General features: G+C 35.7%; 1 protein-coding gene across 2 annotated transcripts in view; it reads right to left on the minus strand.

Moving 5' to 3' along the window:
• USP9X (ubiquitin specific peptidase 9 X-linked) overlaps nt 1–21,063 on the minus strand; it is a 100,474-nt gene that overhangs the window by 26,199 nt on the left and 53,212 nt on the right. For both annotated transcript variants that reach the window (XM_035542362.2, XM_035542361.2), the window contains exons 15-26: nt 17,423–17,510; nt 15,811–16,153; nt 14,098–14,193; nt 12,024–12,235; nt 10,101–10,341; nt 9,754–9,903; nt 9,525–9,645; nt 8,957–9,087; nt 8,405–8,683; nt 7,584–7,709; nt 4,838–4,963; nt 1,389–1,555 (exon numbers count right to left, since the gene is read on the minus strand). In XM_035542362.2, the coding sequence (XP_035398255.1) occupies nt 1,389–1,555; nt 4,838–4,963; nt 7,584–7,709; nt 8,405–8,683; nt 8,957–9,087; nt 9,525–9,645; nt 9,754–9,903; nt 10,101–10,341; nt 12,024–12,235; nt 14,098–14,193; nt 15,811–16,153; nt 17,423–17,510 (2,080 nt within the window). The remainder of the gene's footprint in view (nt 1–1,388; nt 1,556–4,837; nt 4,964–7,583; nt 7,710–8,404; nt 8,684–8,956; nt 9,088–9,524; nt 9,646–9,753; nt 9,904–10,100; nt 10,342–12,023; nt 12,236–14,097; nt 14,194–15,810; nt 16,154–17,422; nt 17,511–21,063) is intronic.

Genomic DNA, 21,063 nt, shown 5'->3' on the forward strand with positions numbered 1-21,063 from the left:
ATACAAAGTGCCCCAAGCTATTCAGCTGTTCCTCAGATGGAAGTTATTTCAGAGCTTTCATCTTCCTTGTCACCATTCTCGGATCTTTGCAAGTTCTACTGCATTGCTCTGAGTTGCAGAAGGACCATGGGACGGTGGGGGTCGGTTTTGTTCTTCATGATTGGTAACTCTTTATGGGATCTGATTGCTGAGCCAATGTTTTCATAAAACTTCTCACAGACAAAAATGCAACATCCTGTATCACAGGCTGTAATAAGATGTGCTAATAAAGCTTGTGGGATTTTCACTGTAACACTCCACAGTTTCACCTACATGTACTCAAATTCTGACGCCAGTCACCTATGAGTACCACAATCTGACTCCACGTAAAACGTATTGAGAGGCTTAGAGAGCTACAACTTGACTAGTTCCACAAAGATGCTGCCACTGTGCCACATGACAGCTCCAATGTGACAGCTTTATATAAATGTTTGCAAGTCATGTGATGAGTCACAAGTGTTACCGCTCTGATGCAAAAAAACCAAAGGATTAAATTTAAACTTCCTCCACCTCCTCAAACTGCCAGGACTGTATCTTGTCTGTACATAACGGAAAGAAAGTATTTATTGAAAAGTTCTACTGCATCTAAGTCACTTCTGTGTTCTGATGTAGTGAGTGTTCAAAATTTTGGAAAAAGCTAAAGCACATAATATTTTATTCAAAATAGAAATTAATTATTCAAAAGCTACCAGCAGAACATTGTCAGGCTTGACAATATTCTCCTTAAGAGTACATGGAAGATAGGACTGATAAAAGATAACAGTTCAGTTTGAAGGGACCTACAAAGATCACAGAGTCCAACTGCCTGACCACTTCAGGGCTAACCCAAACTTAAAACTTAGAATTAAGGTCCTTATTTAAATGTCTCTTGAACACCGACAGGTTTAGGGCATCAACCACCTCTCTAGGAAGCCTGTTCCAGTGTTTGACCACCCTCACAGTAAAGAATTTTAACCCAATGTCCACTTTGAACCTCCTTTGATGTAGTTTCGTGCCGCTCCTGAGCACCCTGTCATCAGCTACCAGTGAGAAGAGACCAGCACCTCCCTCTCCTTTTCCCCTCCTCAGGAAGTTGCAGAGAGCAACAAGGTCACCTCTCAGCCTCCTTTCCTCCAGACTAGACAAACCAAGCGTCCTCAGCCTCTCCTCATAGGACATGTTTTCCAGCCCTTTGTTGCCCTCGTTTGGACGCTATCACCTTATGACAGGTATCAAAGTTACAGATTTATATTGTTAAACAGGAAATTAGGAAAAATTATTAAAGTAAGTCACTTCTCTGTGTTTAGGCTACCTATTCATTTTGAATTGGAAAATAATACTTGTGATCAAAAAAGACCAACAAAACTTACTTGCTGTGACAGTGCAATAGTAAATCAATGATAAACGTCTGCCATGCCTTTTCTTTACTGAGTGCATCCAGTGCTGTTGGAATCAAAGCAAAACACAGGGTCATCACCTCCAATGCTTCACAGCAAACTTGTTCATCTTCCATGTCTGGTTCGTTTCCTGCATTTGTCTGTGAAAATAAACAAGAGAGCACAACGTAGGATGGAAAAAAATCTGGAGAAATCCAACCAGCTTCCAGGTGTACACACTAAATACAAACCCAAACCATGAACTTGTTTACTAAGGGAATATTAATGCCATATATTTTATGCACTTTACTCAGATGTGATTCAAAGCACTACTCAGGATGTCTTGAACTTCCAGTACTGACATTCTCAAAGGAGGATTGAAAGCACAAACTTAAGTCAGAAGTTAAACAGAAAGTTTGTAGGCAGAAGTTGCAGCAATTGTTTATTTAATAAGATGTTTTTCTGCACTACTTAGAATCCCGGAGTTTAAAGCTTTGAAAAGAGTTACTACTAAAACAGAGAAAAGCTGTAGTACTGTGTAAGTCATCAAGAAGTTCAGTTTTACAAAGCTCTGAATCTCACAATTAACTTGACCAACAGCTTCTTAGCACTGCTAGAATTAATTCAGCTCGTCACTATTTTGACAAAATTGAAACTTGGTTCAGCTGTTTCATAACATAACATAGCTTCTGTGCATAGGTTAATCTTTCAATTAAACACTTAAATGAGTTGATTTGGGGGCTATTAACCAAAATAACTGCTTTACGAATAGAAGCAAGCCCCCTTCTCCATCTAAGTCAAAATTAATTAGCTTGAAGAAATTCTGAAGAAAATTAACCTGAGTAGGTTTCCATCTTAATTCACTGGTAATCACGGCTACAGGTTAGCAACATTAACCAGAGGAAGAAAGTATGTTTTATACGTTGAAGGATTAAGTAGGCAGAAAGAAAAGATAACAATACAAAAGACAGGACTAAACATAAACAGTAGCAGCAGAAGACAAGTATGTCTCAGACCAGCCAGAAACACTGGTTTTAGTTGTGCAATTAAAATATTGGTAAGGTCCCTACCACTACAGTGGGAGGATGTAGCAATTCTGAGATGTCTCAAGACACAAAGGTAAAAGCAGAATGCTTCAACAAGTTCAGAACTGTGCCTGCTTAACACTGATGCCTTGTTTAGAAAAAGTTATTTCTACATGGGTGCAGATCTAATAGCAAGGTAAAGTGAATTTTGTACTCAGAGTGCTCCTCTATATTCTGACAACAGGAGCTGACTGGTCTGTATAAACAGACTTGGAGTAGTACTTCAGAAAGTTATGGGCCTTCTCTAAGCTAATAATGAAATGGCAGTCTGACAGACAAAGTTGCATGAAGTCTTCTCAATCCACTAATACGAGGACTGCCATTCCATATTTTCTGAGGCAGTAGTCAGAAGAAATTCTGTAAAATCTATGCTCTCAAAATAATTTATCTTGACTTTAAAGTTGAACTGAATTCACCAGTGAAGTTCAGAATACTCTTAAATCGCTCAAGAACATTCTTCAGAAGTTATAGTTGACATAACCAGTCTGAAGTGCTGCTTATTCACGATTCCACAAAGTTCAGCCCACTTTTTTTTCTTGATCTAGCATTCAATGATAAATCTCTCCCCCACAGGCTTAAAGTGCTCTTACGATTTAAGGGTTAAAAAAATAAATAAAAAAATCTAGTTTAGTGGTTGACTTAAGAAACAGAAAGCATTTTTCTTAAATCGCTTGCTCTCAGTATAAGCCAGTGTCCACCAGTCACTTAAATATTCAATCTTTATAAAACTACTGTAGCAGTTATTTTTCCTGCTCTGTAAACGAATGCAATGTATTAGATTAATGTGTCTTTTCTTGCATCATATTCATCTATTTCTGTGATAAAATAACATTGAGAGAAAAAGTTAACTAAATGTACTCTAATCCACCTACTTATTACTTCTGCAATCTCTTTTTTCCAATTTTCCCCTTCAATTTTTATTTCCGCTTTGCTTAGCATAAACCAAATGCACCTGCCTTTTATTACAAACGTCCATATAAGCATCAAGAATTGAAAAAAAACACAACACAAACCAATTACAAAAAACCCCTTTGAAGTATGACCAATAACAATGGTATTATGAAACTCTAAAAAGCCTTTCCTGAGACCTATGCACAGTTAAATTTCATTTAAGACTTCAGTTGCTGGAAAATATTTTTACAAAATTTAACTGTAACTTTTTCACAAAAAAAAATGTAAAAAAAAAAAAAAGCAAGATACTGAAATCAAGGGAAACCTAATCTGTTTCTCTAATGCCTCATCACCTGATTCTAAGATCACACAGTAAATAAGGCACATCTGACACAAGAATGTCCAAAATGTTAACAGAAGCAACTGCTATAACATAGTGTTAGTCAGTGAAGGAGGAGCAGTCATGACTTACCAGAGTATTATTAAGCCTTAATAAGACAATATCCTTCTGCATTATCCTCAAGCAACTTGATCACTGACCCAAGTAGGAAATAAACTTTACCATATTTAAATCTACAACATAACGTATACTCTCAGCTGTACCAAGAGTTGTAATATAAGTCAGCATGTTGGAAGGATAAGAAGTGTGTACATGATTTTATTTACTTTTGGCCAGGTATATTTTCTCCACTACTCTACTGCTCTTAATATACACATCAAACATACAGATGTAAGAGCACATCTGGACTGTCATATTAATCAAACCACATTTTAAATGCAAGTTACCACCTCAAAATAAAAAGTGTGTGCGGAGGGCAACTTGTTTCATGGTCATTCTAGTAACAACAGAAGCAAATGCTATCATACCACTACATAAGCTAAATTGAAAGGTGTTGGTTGCATTTTGCGCAAGTACTCTAACAGATCATCTAAATACAACCGCTAGTAACGCCAAAAATTAGATCCCCCATACATTCCTTTCCCTTTTACTCTCAGTAAAGTATTAATGAGTAGTAAATTTGATTTTGTAAGACAAGCAAGATGTTCAGAGAACAGCAACAAAAAATTAAATTACTCTCAAAATAGTTTAACATTTCTCATAACTATAAGCAACACTGGTTAAACACAACATGTGATAACGTCATGAAACATCCCAACTCCAAACTATTTATGTAAACCATGTGTGAAACCATGGTTTACCTACCTACATAATGAAATGAAAAAAAATGTAATTAGCATTTACATAGTTTTACCAGTGCTTCAGTGTCAATTTCTTGTTACAGACTGCATATATGCTTTAAATCAACTTTTGTACAACAGACCTTTTAAATTTGAAGACTAGAAAAATGAGTGTTGCTTATTTAGGTATGGAACATAAGCATACTGGAAACATGTCACAGCAATTTACAAACAGATGCATTTTTGAGCTGTCACTAGAATCAAGCCACAATGAAAAGAGTTTCTTACCTTTTCATAAATTTTACTGATTTCCTCATTAGAGCTGAACACCAGCTGAACTGACCCACAACCTGACGCCCAGACAATTTTTTGTACTGCTCTAATAACGCAGATATCAGGTATGTATTTTGAAGCCTGAAAAAAACCACACACAAAAAAACAGAAATAAGCCAAAGTAAACAAAATCATAAGTAACATAAAAAAGCAGTTACAGATAATGTTACCATGGATTCTACTTTCTCTAAATAAAGAACTTTATAGAAAGTTTAAAATTAAAAAATTTATAACATTCTGATTTTTTCCTTAAATATGAAAAAAGATTTTCTAGGTAAAAGCATTTGTACTTCACTTAGTTAATATTTTATTTTTTTGTTGGTATAATGTAGCACGTATTTTAGATGCATCACAATCTTAAATCATAATGCTACAAATGAATATTTTTGATAAATAACTAACTAGCAGAAGCTACCAGTTTAAGTCTAGATTCTGAGAATAAGCTATTGGCTACTTCAGCGATGACTGGAACACATTTCATTTTTTGTTTTTTTACTTCAGTGCTAAAAATTCCTTGAGTTGAAAACAAAAACAAGCATGCATCTGGAAGGCAGCAGGCCTGTAAAGTAATGTAACAAGTTTAAGTTATTTTAGGATTCGGCCCTTGCTATGATATTAATTACCGCACTAGCTGACAGGTAGACTAACTAAAGCCTATCACGTGCCTCATTAATATATAAAGCGATTCTTCTGAATTCAAATTATACAGGGTTTAAAATGAGTAAGAACACAGATCACACATTTTATGAATGTAAAACTACTCTGGTATTTTGGATGTGGTCTGAGTTAACATCCAGTAGTTTCTACTGATGTACTGAAGCCATGGCACATTTCAACACCAAAATTAATGCCAAAGCACTACTGCCTTTATTTATAGTTTGCATTGACTGAAGTCCATACTGAAAGTAGAACTGTCAAAAGATTGGGCAATCTTTAAAAACAGATGGTAGGCAGTTCTCAAAAATTTCAAATTTCATTTTTCTAATGGTCACATTTAATAACGAGACTCTAGAAGCTTAACAAATAAGCCAACCTCATCAGAAGACCTGAACAGTGTGCATTCTTGCTTTTAAACATGAACAGTAGCTAGAAGAAAATAGGTATTTCACCTCTGTCACAAGCAAAGAAATCTTACAGTAGCAGCATTACAAGAAAAATTTGTCAAAGAAAGAACATTCTCAAATTTAATATCATCATAGTTTTAAAATCATGAAGCACCAAAGCCTTTTTTTAAAAAGGTGAGATTTCTCTCTCTGCTGTAGTCCTCTGCCTGGCCTACAGAAACCATGGCATTTTTTTTTTTTTTTTTTTTTTTTTTTACATTTCTATTTTTTTGATTGTGAGGTCAGGAGGGAAGAGTCTTTGACCATCAAAAAAGCAAAGGAAAAAAAATTGTTCGAAGAACAAACTAGAACATATGTGAAATCTAGATCTAGAGTGGTTTTGATAATTTCAGAAAAGAGACAAAAACAGCAACACTGATTAGCCACCTGTAAAAGATATTCAGATTTTGCTGCTTTGATGGGCCTGTTGAAAGAAAAAAATGTAATTATGTATTTATTAGAAGTCCTCCAAAATGTACCATTTTAAATGGAGGACCATTTATTCATACCTCATCTCAAAAGAATCTTCTTCTGTGGAAGAAAGTTAATTAAATCAGAGTTTAACTGGCTGATTTTACATATAAAATCACCTATAGGTGCAATACCACCACTAATGGAAGACAGATGATTCAGACCTGCAGTTTAGTACATTGTTCTTTCTTCAGACAATTCTCTTTGTTCATAAAAGAGTTGTTGTCTACTCTTCAGCATTAAGATGATAATATGACTGCTTTTATTTAGGTATCTCAGAAATGTTCTGGAGATAGCTTTGCAGAGATTCTGTACAGTATCGAACAATAACATTCACTGCTTCCACACTGGAAACAGAGAGATCTCAATTCAAGTTGACAGAGTAAGCTGCAGAAAATCTGATTTTAGCTTCACCTTCACAATTCAGCAGAATTAACTAATGTTTTCACTAATATGACTCAATACCAAATCCAAATGTGGTTGGTCACACCATATAGTACCATGCAAATAGAGTACTGTATTTGCAAAGCACACTGTTTAACCTTACCCATCTCCACAATTCATTTTTCCACTTCCATCATTAAAGTGGTTTCAGTATATAAAGATACACTGGTAAGGATTTTAGACTTATGTTCTACTATTTAAAATCATGCTCAATATTTAAAATTTCCTCCTGTTTTCAGTGTTTCTTTTCAAGAAGAGAATATTACTTAGAACCCAAAACGTAAAAGAAAACCAAGAGAAGAAGAAGAAAACACAAAAATATTTTTGTAAACAAACAAACCTCAACGCCACTAGCTTCTTTAAATCTATTACACTGAGTTTCCAAAGTTCTGATAAAAGTTCAATAATTATTCACAAACCATTAAAGAGCTTGTGTGAGACCCAGCTCACTTAAGTCTCTTCATGCTATTGGACTCGGAATTCCGTAATTCCATATGGAAACAATTCATGAAATGCTTTTAATTAGTTAACAGCTTATTAACCCTATACAAACATTACTTAAAACATTTCATGACATTGAAGGAGGAAATTCCATTTGTTACAAATTTATAAATTTAATAATACTTAAAAAAAAAAAAATGATACTCCTGGAAAAAAAAAGATACACAAAGGAATTTACTAACCTCATCAGATATTTGCTGTGCAAGACGTATTGCTACATTTCTTAGCATGCATTCTGAAGTTGGGTTAGGAATGTTTTGTAGGGCATTTTGTAGCACCACTGCCTGGTCATGCGTAGCCTGGTTTACCTGTAAGAAAGTATTTTATTTTTACATGGGGAAAAAAAAAAGATATGAAAACAAAGGTACTCGGAAGGGTTTGGTAATAGTAGGTAAGATCTTGGAAGGAAAAGTTGCTTGGAAGCAACTACTTGGGAAAGAACTTCGAAGAAAAAAGGAAGGTGGAATACATGAAAGCAACTGTCCAAGAAGGACTGCAGCAAATTTTAAGCTTTGGGCTCTATGCCAGGGGTCTACTATTAGAGGACAGAAATAAAATATTGACCTACACCATATTTGTTCGGATGTAGAAAAGCTAACATGTTGAACAAGCACAAAATCTATTACTTTAGACATGTAATAGAGGTGATCTGAAAAGGAAGCAACAAGCCCTTCTAAACACTCAGCAGACCAAAAGAATCCGAGTTCACATCTGTGGGACAGATGTACGTCAAAACTCGAAGTTACCTGTACTGACAACCATGCGAACTTCTGAAAAACACATATAAAGCCAGGTGGAACTCACACCTGACTTTCTACAGTCAGAAAGAAACAGGATTTCTCTATTTTTTAGATTTCTCACACAACTTTATCTGAAAGTACTCTGAGTTCTTGACATGCAACCTGCTTTAAGAGACTGTCAACGGAGAGTACAGACAGATGTCACGTCAGAAAATACAAATTCACAGTACGTTGCTATTTGCATCAAGGAAGATTTATATTACCGGTGAAACTGTACTTGTGCCTTCCACAACCGGCTGACAAGCTTCTGCCACAGCTCGAACATGGCCATATCCAATTGCTGTTAGCAGTAACTTGGCTATTTTTAGAGCATTAAGGTAAGCACCCCTCCGAGTTTCCATATCTGCATTTGGCAGGAAGTTATTTCTAGTCAGCATGCTCAATACAAGAGGTAAACCACCACTTTTTAAGAAGTTGTATTGGAAGTCACTGGCATCTTCTCCCAGAGGGGCACTGGCAGGCATTAACAAGGCATAAACTACCTGCAGAACGAAACACGAAGAGTTAATAGAGGAGCACTAGCTCGAATATGGATGATTAAAACATGAGACTATGCTTCTTAAGATGTACTTCTTAAACAATGCTTTGACAGTACTGGCCATGCACCAGTTTACTCCAGTAAACTATTAGGTATTGCTCATTACTAAACAGTGTATGATCTTAGGTTTCCACAACGTTACAGAAAAGACTGTAAAAAAAAAAAAAAAAGAGTTGAAGATTTTTATTTTTCAAAGAAAAGGCAAAGCATCACAAACCTCTGTTAGATATAGCACTTGTGAGGCAGAAGGACCAAAGAATAGAGAGTCAAGGGATGGACTAAGGCTGCTTTCCCCAAGTTTTGCATGATCTAAACAAATAGCTCTTAGTTTCTCAACCGTAGTGTTATCTGCAATAAAAACACAATGTATAAACATTTTGTAATACAGCTACTTCAGAACAACCCAATACCATTCACAATTACCAATGTGACTGACAGACATCAGACTATTAAGTGTTGTGCATTGTATATTTCTGTCAGTACAAACACGATCCTGCTAAAATAGTGCCACAAAATCACTCCAAAATACGCTTCTCTTTATTTTCACTGCACCGAACTGCACTGTGGGACTGAATCCCAGCATCAATTACAAACTATGTACATTTATATGACAGGCAAGAAATAACTGATTTGGCAAGTACACTTACAACCCTAATTAGTGTAACAGTCATGAATTACAATACCAATAAATTAGCAGGAAGCAAAAACATTTCCCTGATTACATTTTTATGTAACAAGTGAGAAATATAGTCACCAAGACAAAACAGGATGAAATTCAGTTTTACCTGGTGGCATGAGCTTCATAAGAACACGTGCTCCATCTCTAAGAGGTGGCATATTTAGGCTACTGCCCAAGTCTGCAACTTGCCAAAGGAAAGAAATGTATCGAGGATGCAGTGACATGATCTTGAAACAAGCAAATTAAAAACAAACAGAAAAACACATAAAAAATAATTGGTTAAAGACAAAGTATAGGAGAAATGTTTCTGAACTATCATTTCAGTACATGCTTACCACTCCAGGCAAACAGCTTTCAACCTCTGGGTTTGGACCATCACTGTAGTGATTGCCATGGTTGCCCGGAGAACCAGTTGAAGAGTCAGAAGAACTATCAGGACTTGAAGGCATATTAGAATTTATCTGTGTGAGCTTAGCTGTAATTAGCTGCAAAACATAATCACAGTTTTATTAAGATTACACAAAAATGAAGATTCTTTACTAAATAAACATCTGATAGAATGTTAGTGGCACATTACAAGGAGGAAGGGAACTGCTTCAAAAGAATAAGTGATCTCCATTACTGGTATTTTTAAGTATTTACAAAAGACAAGCAAAATAAATAATCAATGTGCAACACTTACCGTTTTATCTTTGAGATTCAATTGGCCAATTAATTTTCTATCATCTGCAGGATCCACTAGCTCACCACCAATGAACAGTTCTACTTTTGTGTGTGCACTGTTGGCTTTAATACGATTGAGAATACAACGTCGTACTTGGCCAATTGTGTCATTTGTGTGAGACCAAATATCCAAATCTTCTACCTGTCGGCCTTGATTTGGAAAACGAACTACCAGTGTGATATGTTTACCACGGAAAGCTCTGAAAATAAACAAACCAGATAAAGTTTCTTTTGCCCTCATGAAATACGTTAATTTTTCCTGCTGTTATTTTGTATTTCATCAAATCTTTACATATGGTGGTATACTCCAGCATAAGATTATTTTGTGAAGGCACCAGCAATCATGTAAACTAAACATACACAGTAAGTTTCAAGAGCTGCACAACTGCATTAAAACAGTCAACTTTACAGTCAGGTTATAAACACTAACAGAACCGTAAGAAGTCTTTTATAAAGTTTTAGATCATTTCTCTTGCTTGTAATTTTCTGATCAAAAGGAAATAAAGCTCAATCAAACTGGCAACTATGTTTTGCTCTTTTAGTAACATAACACAGTTTAAAAATATACCATGATAAGAAAAAGCCATCAGGTCACCAATGCCTTCTGTCAAAAGCTGCTAAAAGTTTTATATTAGAATTCCACTTTTACAATCCCAATGCTATTGAAAATTAAAACAAAGTAAAAAAAAAAAAAAAAGGAAGAAACATTTTCACACTAGCAGTGACTACACTTTGCACATTGGCAGGGCACCTACTAGGAAAGGTGTGCCTAGATAACCCCAACAAACTAATCCCATACAACAAAACAAGGCAAAAAATCCTCATAAAAGCTTCTTGCTAACAGCACCCGTGAGAAAGTCCAAATAACTAAGTGCCCACATAAACAAGATGCACTTGCAATCGATATATAGAATAAAAATGCTGTAGGAGCACTACAATTACTGCCACATCATGAAGAAACAGAAACTCCTCAGTTTTCTGGACAAAGAGTGCATTTAATATAAGAAGGGGGCAGCAACCCCCAGTCATTACTAAAAATATACATTAACTGCATCATAAATCCATATACTCAGTATATTCCTTATCTCTTTTTGGGAATTTCTCCCCACATGTAGCAGCTACTAACACTGCAACAGATAGTTTTCTTCTCTTCTGCTTTCCTCTCTGATGAGATAAATTATTTTCTTTATGAAAAAATCTACACAACATTGGATTTAAGTGCTTCCCTTTTCTTTGTACTGAAGACAGAGTTAAAGAAGGAGCAGCTAGAATTGAAGTTTTTACCCAAGGCTTAACATTACAAACAGAAGAGTGAAGGTATACAGAAAATAAATGCACTTTGAAGTGTCATTTCTCCTCTTCCCCTTTTTATGGGGAACGTAAAGAATATTTCATTTAGAGATAGTACTAAATTTAAGCTTGCCAAGTAAGATCAGCATCTCTAAACAACTCCTGAGGAATAAGACACACATTGGCAACGTGTTTTTTAGTATGAAAGGACTATGAAAAACAAAGAGGATTTGCCCATGCTAATGTAAAGAATGGTATTACTTTTAAGTAACTATTTGAAAAAAAGGAAATACATCCAAAATAACCTAGCCACAAGGTACACAGTGCCCGTTCTAGAGCAAAAGACCAGAAACAAGGTTATTCTCAGGTGTCTTCTCCCTTTCGTGTACAGCAGAATGCCTGTTCCTTCAAAAAAAATGTTAAAACTACACATCAGAGAATACAGGGATAAGACAGATACAGGGAAAACAGAATTTTGAAATTCCATAAATACAATCTATGAACAGAAACCCTTCACAATATGAAATCCAGGATGTTAATAATACTTTAGTTAACAGAAATTAAAATCGTAACGGTGCATTTTCACACATACCTTGACATAGGTAGGATAGTTCTCTCTTCATGGTAATCACTGTCACATTCATTTATATACTCTCTTAAAACAGTCAACACTCTGACCATTCGTATTGCTTCTTGTCTTGCACAATTAATACTGTCTTTATCTCCATCCAACACACATAATGTATCATAGGAGGCTTTGAGACGATCAAAACAGGACTGAATGAAGTCTTCATGAATCACTACCTATTTACATTAAAAAATTGGCGTATTTACAACAAATGCTAAATAACAACATTCATAATCAAATGGTAGAAATAAAAAACAGGTAAGTTGCTCTATAAAACAGTTTTATTCCGTGTTAGAATAAGCTTGCATAGCAAATGAGCTCTAATTCAGCATGCACTTCAAAAACCTTGCACAGGTCATCAGTAGCTGTAACTATAGAGCATAAACCTGCACCTCAATAGAAAAAGTGGAAGCTTGCACAGAGAATTCTGAATTGGACTTCCTCTTATTCAGTAACTCAGACTTAATTAAAGAATCCCAAGCTGACAATCCAGGATAGATTAACTTTCTTTACACTAAGAGTGAACACAGCGCTAGAGAACACCAGATTTTTATTTATTTTTTAAATCTCGCAACCTAGTTCCAAACAGCCTATTTTTCTGCATAAATGGACTTCAAGCTACAGTAAGTATAGCGGCAGCTGCAGCACATCTCTTCCTTCTGCCTGATTCCTAGCATCACCTTGTGCCTGACCTAGACTGACATACAACCTATAGTATCATCGTAAAAGGTCTGAAGTCTCCAGGTATAAGAAAATGCTTCCACTGCAGACAATATTAAGTCATAGCTACAGGAGGACCACGAGGATGATCAAAAGTCTGGAGCACCTCTCCTACGAAGACAGGCTGAGGGAGCTGAGGTTGTTCAGTCCAGAGAAGAGAAGGCTCCAGGGAGACTTATAGTACACTTCCAGTACCTAAAGGGGACCTACAGGAAAGCTGAGGAGGGACTCTTGGGTCAGGGAGTGTAGTGATAGGACAAGGGGTAATGGCTTTAAACAGAAAGAGGGTAGATTTAGATCAGATAGAAGGAATGCCCCATCCCTGAAAGTGCTCGAGGCCAGGCTGGATGGGGCGTTGGGCAACCTGGTCTGATGGGAGGTGTCCCTGCCCACGGCAGGGGGGTGGAACCAGGTGGTCTTTATTCTATGGCAAGATACCCAACCCACTAGCCACTTTTCTTGATAGTAACTCAGAAGCAGAGGAACTACCAGCACACTGAAGCCCAATACTTGCACGTATGTTAAGCAAATCTAACACTTCCTGGAAGTGTCAGATGTAACCACTTGCAAAACAGATCTATGCATGCTTACTGAGTCCAGCCACAACAGCAAGATGTAGCTTGCACGGCTGTAAGTGTACCACCTACTGCAGCTGTGATCTATCTACCAAACTGGCAGTTTGGAAGTCTATAAAAATATATATATTTTTTTAAATAACTAAGAAAATGAGAGTCTTAAGAAATAAAACTGGCAAGATATCAACTGGAGATTGTCTGGAGGACAATATTCCACCCCCAAATTTCAGAAATCCCAACAGTTTACTTCCCCTGACCTTTCAGAAACTCATTATCTGCTCTCTCTATTCACTAAAGTGCATCTCCCTGCAAAAATTAATGTAGGGAGAAAATATCTGATTTGCTAGAGTTCAGCCTGACAATTATACAGAACACTGTGATCCTTTATAAGGGACAAGACAAAAAATATTACATTAGCTTGTGACAACACTCAACAGATCCAGCCATACTGGTGCAAGTACCACAACTGCAAGTTCAACAGACGGTTTTCTTAAGTATATGATATGAGCTGTTTTGCGAGTAGAAAGAGCAAATACAACAGATCAACTGAATGCAAAAGATTTATGAGGGCTCAGCCCATACATATCAGAAAATACTCTTAATTCCACATCTGACAGCTGGACTCAGAAGTATACTCTTTAACAAGGAAACCACCCCCAATTTCAATGCTTTCAAGTATCAAAATAACACTGAACTGAATTTTACTACTGTTTTTCTATCACATTATAATTTGTTATTTTTACCTGATTAACTTGTAACCTTGGGCCAAGATTAGTATAGATCTCTTTAAGAAGATCTATTGCTCTGTTTGCGATGTCATCATTTCCCTGAATCACAACCTTGTGTAATTAAAAAACAAACAAAAAATGTATTAGAACGCGTTATAACTTTATGGTATAAAATTTAAAAACAACTACATGCAAGTATCTTGGCACAATAATAAGTCTAATTTATAAGGTGGAAGTAGCAAAAATGCTCAGTTACATACAACCAATACAAATTATACTAGTTAATTGTGTAAGAGTCACAATTAAAAATTAAGTATTTAAAGGCAGTTTAGAGCTAGAAAAAAGCTGATGTTTTATAAACGGAATGAAAATAGAGTTTATATATTCACCTTCACATTACGTTTCCATTTTTATGTAAGAAAATAAGACAATTTGTTAAAATATTAGCATTCAAGTCTGTCTTCAAGTAACATATATTTGACTGTATTCTTGAATGCATTCTTGATTGTATTCTTGAACGAGCTAGACATACCAAACTTGCAAACTCTGTGTTAGTATTTCTTTAGGGTATCTGGGCATTTGAACTACGATATTAAGAACAGCATTATAAAACATGTACCTTTGAGATGCTTAAACAATCCATATTAAAGATCTAAAACCAGAATTTTCAAGTATTTTAAATGACCAGGGCTGGGTGGGAGAGGTATAGGGGAATGAGTTATTTTTCTGATAATCTAGATTTCCATTAATATCTACCACATCTTCATGGACACTGAAAGCAGACCCTACAGGCAACCTCTGCAGGATACTGGGCTGATATGTCACGAGTTGTCATGCTGCCAAACGGCAGGGCAAATCCAATTAAGTCGATTCCCACAACTAACATACACTAGCATTGTGTCTAGCATTACGTGGGCACTTTGTACTCAACCACTGCGTGAAAACTTACTTGTATAAAACTCCCAATCTACTTTGGTTTTAACTGTTACCATGATGATTAAAACACCTACCCCTTCAACAAGCCACAACCAAAACTACTGAAGACTCCTGCTTTACACACAGCATGTTGTCGAAAAAAGTCACAACAACCATGCCACAGAGTGCTACTGTGGGTTCTACGCAGCTCTTCAAAACTAGAAAGACTGAAAAACTAAAGTATTAAATTGGATACTGATGTTTTTCACTACTGGATTTGGCAAGCTTCAGAATGCTTTTACAAAGAAGCTATAATGCTTCCATTGAAAAGCTATAACCACGTTTAGGCTAAAGGCTGTGGATACAAGAAGAATCAAACCAGTCATCACTTGGTCTAATCTGGAATCACTCCAGTTTACCATACTGGAAGGAATAACATGAGTAAGCTTATGAAGTCCATAAAATGAATTGTGTGTGTACACAGGGAGAGAGAAAGACCTACAGACGATACACTATGAATGATTCTTCCTAAACAATACAGACAAATTTTTATTCTCATATGCACACATAAATATACTTGATGTTTCAAATAAATTCCCATTAAATTCTCAAGTCCACAGACCAGTCTGCAAAACTACCAACTTACCTGCTGGAAAGACAGCGGAGTCAATGCCTATGTACTTAAATAGAAAAGGAAGCTTTTTCTAATTCTAGTCTATAAGTAATAAATTACACATTCTTAAAATATTTAAAGAAAAAGATTGAGAAGGACTTAATAGTTAACCTTTCAGCTATTTCCTCCCATTAACTTACCCTCCAAAGGTAGTCTAATCCTATTAATTCCAGATCATCCATCATATAGGCTCGTCTCTTTGCTACTAGCTTCCCTTCTCGACAGTTCACAGCTTTGAAGAAACGTTCAAAACATTTCATTCCATTTTCTGTTAATAGGGAAGGATCCAGCTGAAGCACATTATTTTCAAAGAAGTCCTTATTAATGTCAGGGTCTAAGTCTGGTTCATCCCCCATTAGTTTGGAATACCATTTAAAACAGGCTTCGCGATCACAAAGATAAACCGCATTTTCAGCTAAACACTTCCATATTTGCTTCGCCTGAGGGGCACACAGCCACAGCTGACCATCCTTCAATAAAAATCTTGAGCAAAACAAAGAGACAATTAACAGCACTGTCTAGTTGACATCTACTGTTACAATTCAGCAAGAAATACAAGCAAAAAGTTGAATATGCATTTTATATATGTATATATACACACACCCACAAACACACACAATCATCTAAGTACAATCCTGAAAACTGTATTTACATCATCAGTCCTCTCATAGTTAGCCCCATGATTTCCTGGTAAAAGTTTGCAGCTGTCAGAACATTATATTTCAAACAAGAAAGAAATAAAATTAGGCAAAAGATGTGTTACACTAAAATACCAAGCACTGTATACATAATATATATAAATGCGCATCTCCTAAGGTAAACAATTCATTTTGAAGTCAGGTCACAACATAAGAGATTAAATCACTTCTGCAGTCATTCACAATTATGCTTTAGCAAGACCACAAAATAAGGGATTGATTTTATAGAATAGAAGTGTAAGTCAAAAATAAAAAGAAAAAAATCTAGTTGTAAATTTTTGACTTGTGGTAAATTATTATGAAAGAACTATTAAAAACTTTAATTATGAAGGTTAACACTAAGAATGTTTCAAGGAAAACGAAGGATAATGAAAGTTCTTAAAAATATTTTTACTAGTCTAAAAAAAGTTAAAACCAAGCAAGAAAAAGCTGTGTGTGAACCTGAATAGCATCAACATACTGCAGCTCTGTCGTGAGCAGAGATCCTTTGCTTTTTTATTTTATTCAAACAGCTAGTATTAAAAAGTCATCCCGTTTTTTTTTTTTCTTTCCCAACCTCTTTCTAAGGCTGACAACCTACTACCAGTGTATGACACCAGTACATATCTATTTATGAACGTGGACTTAGATTTGGCATGGTACTACAAGTAAGGACACGTGGGCATATCTTGGAGTATTTCAAAATTTCAGCTACGTTATCCTAATACGCGTGTAGCTGTATCCTCATGCATATTGTATTCAAGTCAGTAGGGTTCTGCACACAGACAGAAAAAACCCATAGATATCTTAGGGCAGAATCACAGTTATGGATTACAAAGATGCTAATGAACTTCAACTGATTATTCCTATACTAGCATAGATACTTTCTGGAAGAACAAAAAAAAAAACAAACAAAACCCACCCACTTGGTGCATTTTTGCATCTGAGTTTTGAAAGAAGTTAATACAACAGCTTAAAGCTAAACAAGAAAAGCAGCTAGCATGACTTTTTTCTTTCAAGTATTTAAGGTATTTCTACAGAAGTAGAAAAAACAAACAATCAAGTCAAAACTAACCGTAAGAAATTAAGTCGCTCTTGTACTTCTTGCACATGACTGTATCTGCTTCCTGGTCTTACAGTTTGTGGATCATACTCACCATGCTCTGTAAATATAAAAAGTTTTATTAGACAATACATGCTGAGAAGACATGCTAACTGTAAAGGACAGGATGTATTTGAAAACTTGATAGCCAAAATATAATTAATACCAAGGGACAATAAATTTTCAGGAAGGATTATGAAAATCACTTTCAGCAGCCTCCTAACAGTTAATACTACATTCTAAGTTAAAATGGGTATAGGCAAAGATTGCTGAGGGCTCTTATCACATCAACGAATACTTATGTACAGATACATGTGCTCATCATTCAGTATAATGAAACTATTACAGAATAATCAAGAAACTTCATTCTACTTATTCAAATTAATTCTTCCTCAGTTAAACACATTTTCTTTGGGAAGTAAGTCAGTTAAAATAAAAGCATATCAAGCATATCACTCAGATTACCCAGTGTTTTTTTTTTCCTAAGGATGCTCTAATTTCATTACAAAACATCTTCTCCATAACTTGTTTTTACATTTTTAGGGTTTTTTCTCCCCAGAGGAACCCACAACTCCAGCTCCTTAACACCTTTCTAAGTAGCAATATACATGATAACACAGAGAGGAAGAAAGTATATGACAAGCTTACTGCAAGCTTGCAAGTACAAAAACAAACTCCTGTAATACTGACAAGCTTGAAACAGCAAATGTGCAATACAAAAATAAGGCAATAAATCAAACTTTTATCTACAATTTGTCAAATCTATGCATAATACTGATAGCAAACTGTTGTTTGCTTCACACAAACACGTTGTTTTGGTTTCTAACATCTCCCCCCAAAAGCCACAATCTAGGTGTCTCTCAAATAACTTGTTACTGTAATGATCTTCTTTAATTCCTTGTGAAAACAGAAGAAAACAGCTACATCAAGAACTAGTTTTATTTCCAGAGCTTGAGGATCCTCATCTGGATTTATTGTTGAAACACTACTGTATACAAAAGTAACCTCCTTCAGAGGAAGGATTTTCAAAACCATTAAATCAATTCAAATTCAGAAAAATATTCCTTTTGTTCAGCAATTAAAATAACGATTGCTAGAAATAAATTAGGCATCATTGGACCTTGGTGCATTTTGGAATTCTTCACAACAGGAAACACTTCTTTGTTATGTATTTTTATTATAAGCAGGACTCTGGTACTTGACATGTACTAATAGGAAATATTTCATTGTGACATGCGTCGCATTACAGCTCCATTATAAACTAATTATTACTGTATTACTTATTTGCAAGAGTTATATAGATTACTTTCAGCTAAGATGACCCAGTTGTGGGAGACTGTATCACGATAGCGTCCACTCATGATAAAACTGATCTTCAGAACTGAAAAATAAATCAGTATTTCCTATTGTATTTATTTCCTTTCTTGATACAAGTCTAACAACTGAAGTGCACCAACAGTGTTTCAAAATTAAGGGAAAATAATTGTCATAAATACTGCACTCTACATACAATAGCCTAAAAGTACATTAGTTTACAAATTTTTATAAAAGGCAAATCAGAAGACTAATAGTTAATTGATAATTTCTAGAAAAGTGGAGACATAGCCACCAGTAATCCTTCAGAAATTTAAATCTTAATCCTAATGAAGTCAGCATAAATGGGCAGTTACAAAGAGATTCCTTAAGAAAGTATATAAAATTAGCAAACCCAAAAATACTTAAGTATTAGATGTAGGAAACTTAAAGAATAAGCTGTGGGACCAGCAGAGGAAACTGTGCCAGCAGATAAGTAAATTGCAGAGAAAATACAACTAGTTACCTTCAAACGTCGGGTAGTTTTTTAGTGGTTATTTTATTTTTATTTGGGGATGGAGGCCAACTGTCTGGGCTTTTTTTTTTTTTTTTTTGGTGTGAATATAGATTAATTCACAGACACAAGTACCAAGAATGGCAGTGATAGAAGAATTCAATTATTAAAGATCAGTCAGTTGTCCAAAGCCAATATGAGAGTACTTAAGCATTCTGAAAAACGCTGAACTACAAAAATTCAGTCTATTCTCTATCTCAACTACTTTCTGTATCTCTCCCATTCACTTTCTACACTGTGCACCTCACAGCAAGCCCAACCACAACCTTCAAATTTTTTTTTTGTACATAAAGGAACCAAAGGAATGACCAGAGAAACTACAGATCAAAAAATGGTTGAAAATTTATGTATAATTAATGATAAACACATATAGGAGATTATATGGCAAAATTTCTCTAAATAATTACATTAATAGATTTGGATTTTTTAATTTTATTAGGAAACAGAAGATGAAGGAGAACTGGCTATCAATCCATTCAAGATTTGAAAAGATTTTTGATCAATTGTCAAAAAGGAACTATGGAACTATGGAAACTATGGAACTATGAGCTAAGATACAACTTATCACTGAACAAAAAAGCAGCAGAAAGGAGAAAAAAATACAGGTGGCAAGCTTTACACCTTAGACTTCTACACTATGTCTAGAACTTAATGGACTGAAACATGATCTGCAAAGATTATGAGAGCTGAACAGCAAAAGAAATCAAGAAACAATCAAGAAACCTAAGAGAACTGTAAAATTAAGAAAATCTAACCTACTGTAGTCAATAAATTACACTGTGTCAAGTCTGGTGTTTGCAAAGTTAAGGACAAAAATTTCAAGTACTTAGAATTAAGGATACTCTACCATTTATATCAACTCAAGATCTGAACAGTATTGCTAAAATACACACAAAGACATTATTAACCAGTGCAAAGGAAGAACTGAAAATATCTACATTAAAAGGAGACGGAATAAGGACAGACATACAAAAAATAATATATAGTTACTTTAAAAAAACTACCCTCTTTCAATATTACAATGCAATACCAGTCACCTCATCTCACAGAGGACTCTGAAGAATAGGGGGAAGTGAGTTCAATAGAAAGTAAAGAGAGTGTCAGTAATCAGGAGAATTCTGAAACATGTATTAGGTTCTTCTTTAACCTTAAAAAGGCAAAAATATAAAAGGGGATATGATAGAAAACCGTAGAATCATAGAAACACAGAATGGTTTGTGTTGAAAGGGACCTTTAAAGATGACCTAGTCCAACCCCCTGCCACAAGCAAAGACACCTCTTACTAGAGCAGGTTGCCCAAAGCCCCATCCAACCTGGCCTTGAACACTTCCAGGGATGGGGCATCCACAGCTGCTCTGGACAACCTGTTCCACTACCTCACCACACTCATAGTGAAGAATTTCTTCCTAACATCAAATCTAAATCTACCCTCTTTCAGTTTAAAACCATTACCCCTTGTCTTACTGCTACCTACACTCCTCCCTCAATCGAAAAATCACCTCCCTCAGCTTGCTGGCCACGCTTCTTTTAATGTGACCCAGGATACGGTTGGCATTCTGGGCTGCAAGCAGGCACTGCTGGCTCACGTCCAATTTTTCATCTGAGAGTATCCCCAGGTCCTTCTCTGCAGGGCTGCCCTCAAACCATTCATCCCCCAGTCTGTATGGAGAGCAGGGGTTGCCCTGTCCCAGGTGCAGGTCCTTGCGCTTGGCCCTGTTGAACTTGATGAGGTTCATGTGGGCCCACT

This window comes from Cygnus atratus, chromosome 1 (genome assembly GCF_013377495.2).
Source record: "Cygnus atratus isolate AKBS03 ecotype Queensland, Australia chromosome 1, CAtr_DNAZoo_HiC_assembly, whole genome shotgun sequence".
Taxonomy (NCBI): domain Eukaryota; kingdom Metazoa; phylum Chordata; class Aves; order Anseriformes; family Anatidae; genus Cygnus; species Cygnus atratus.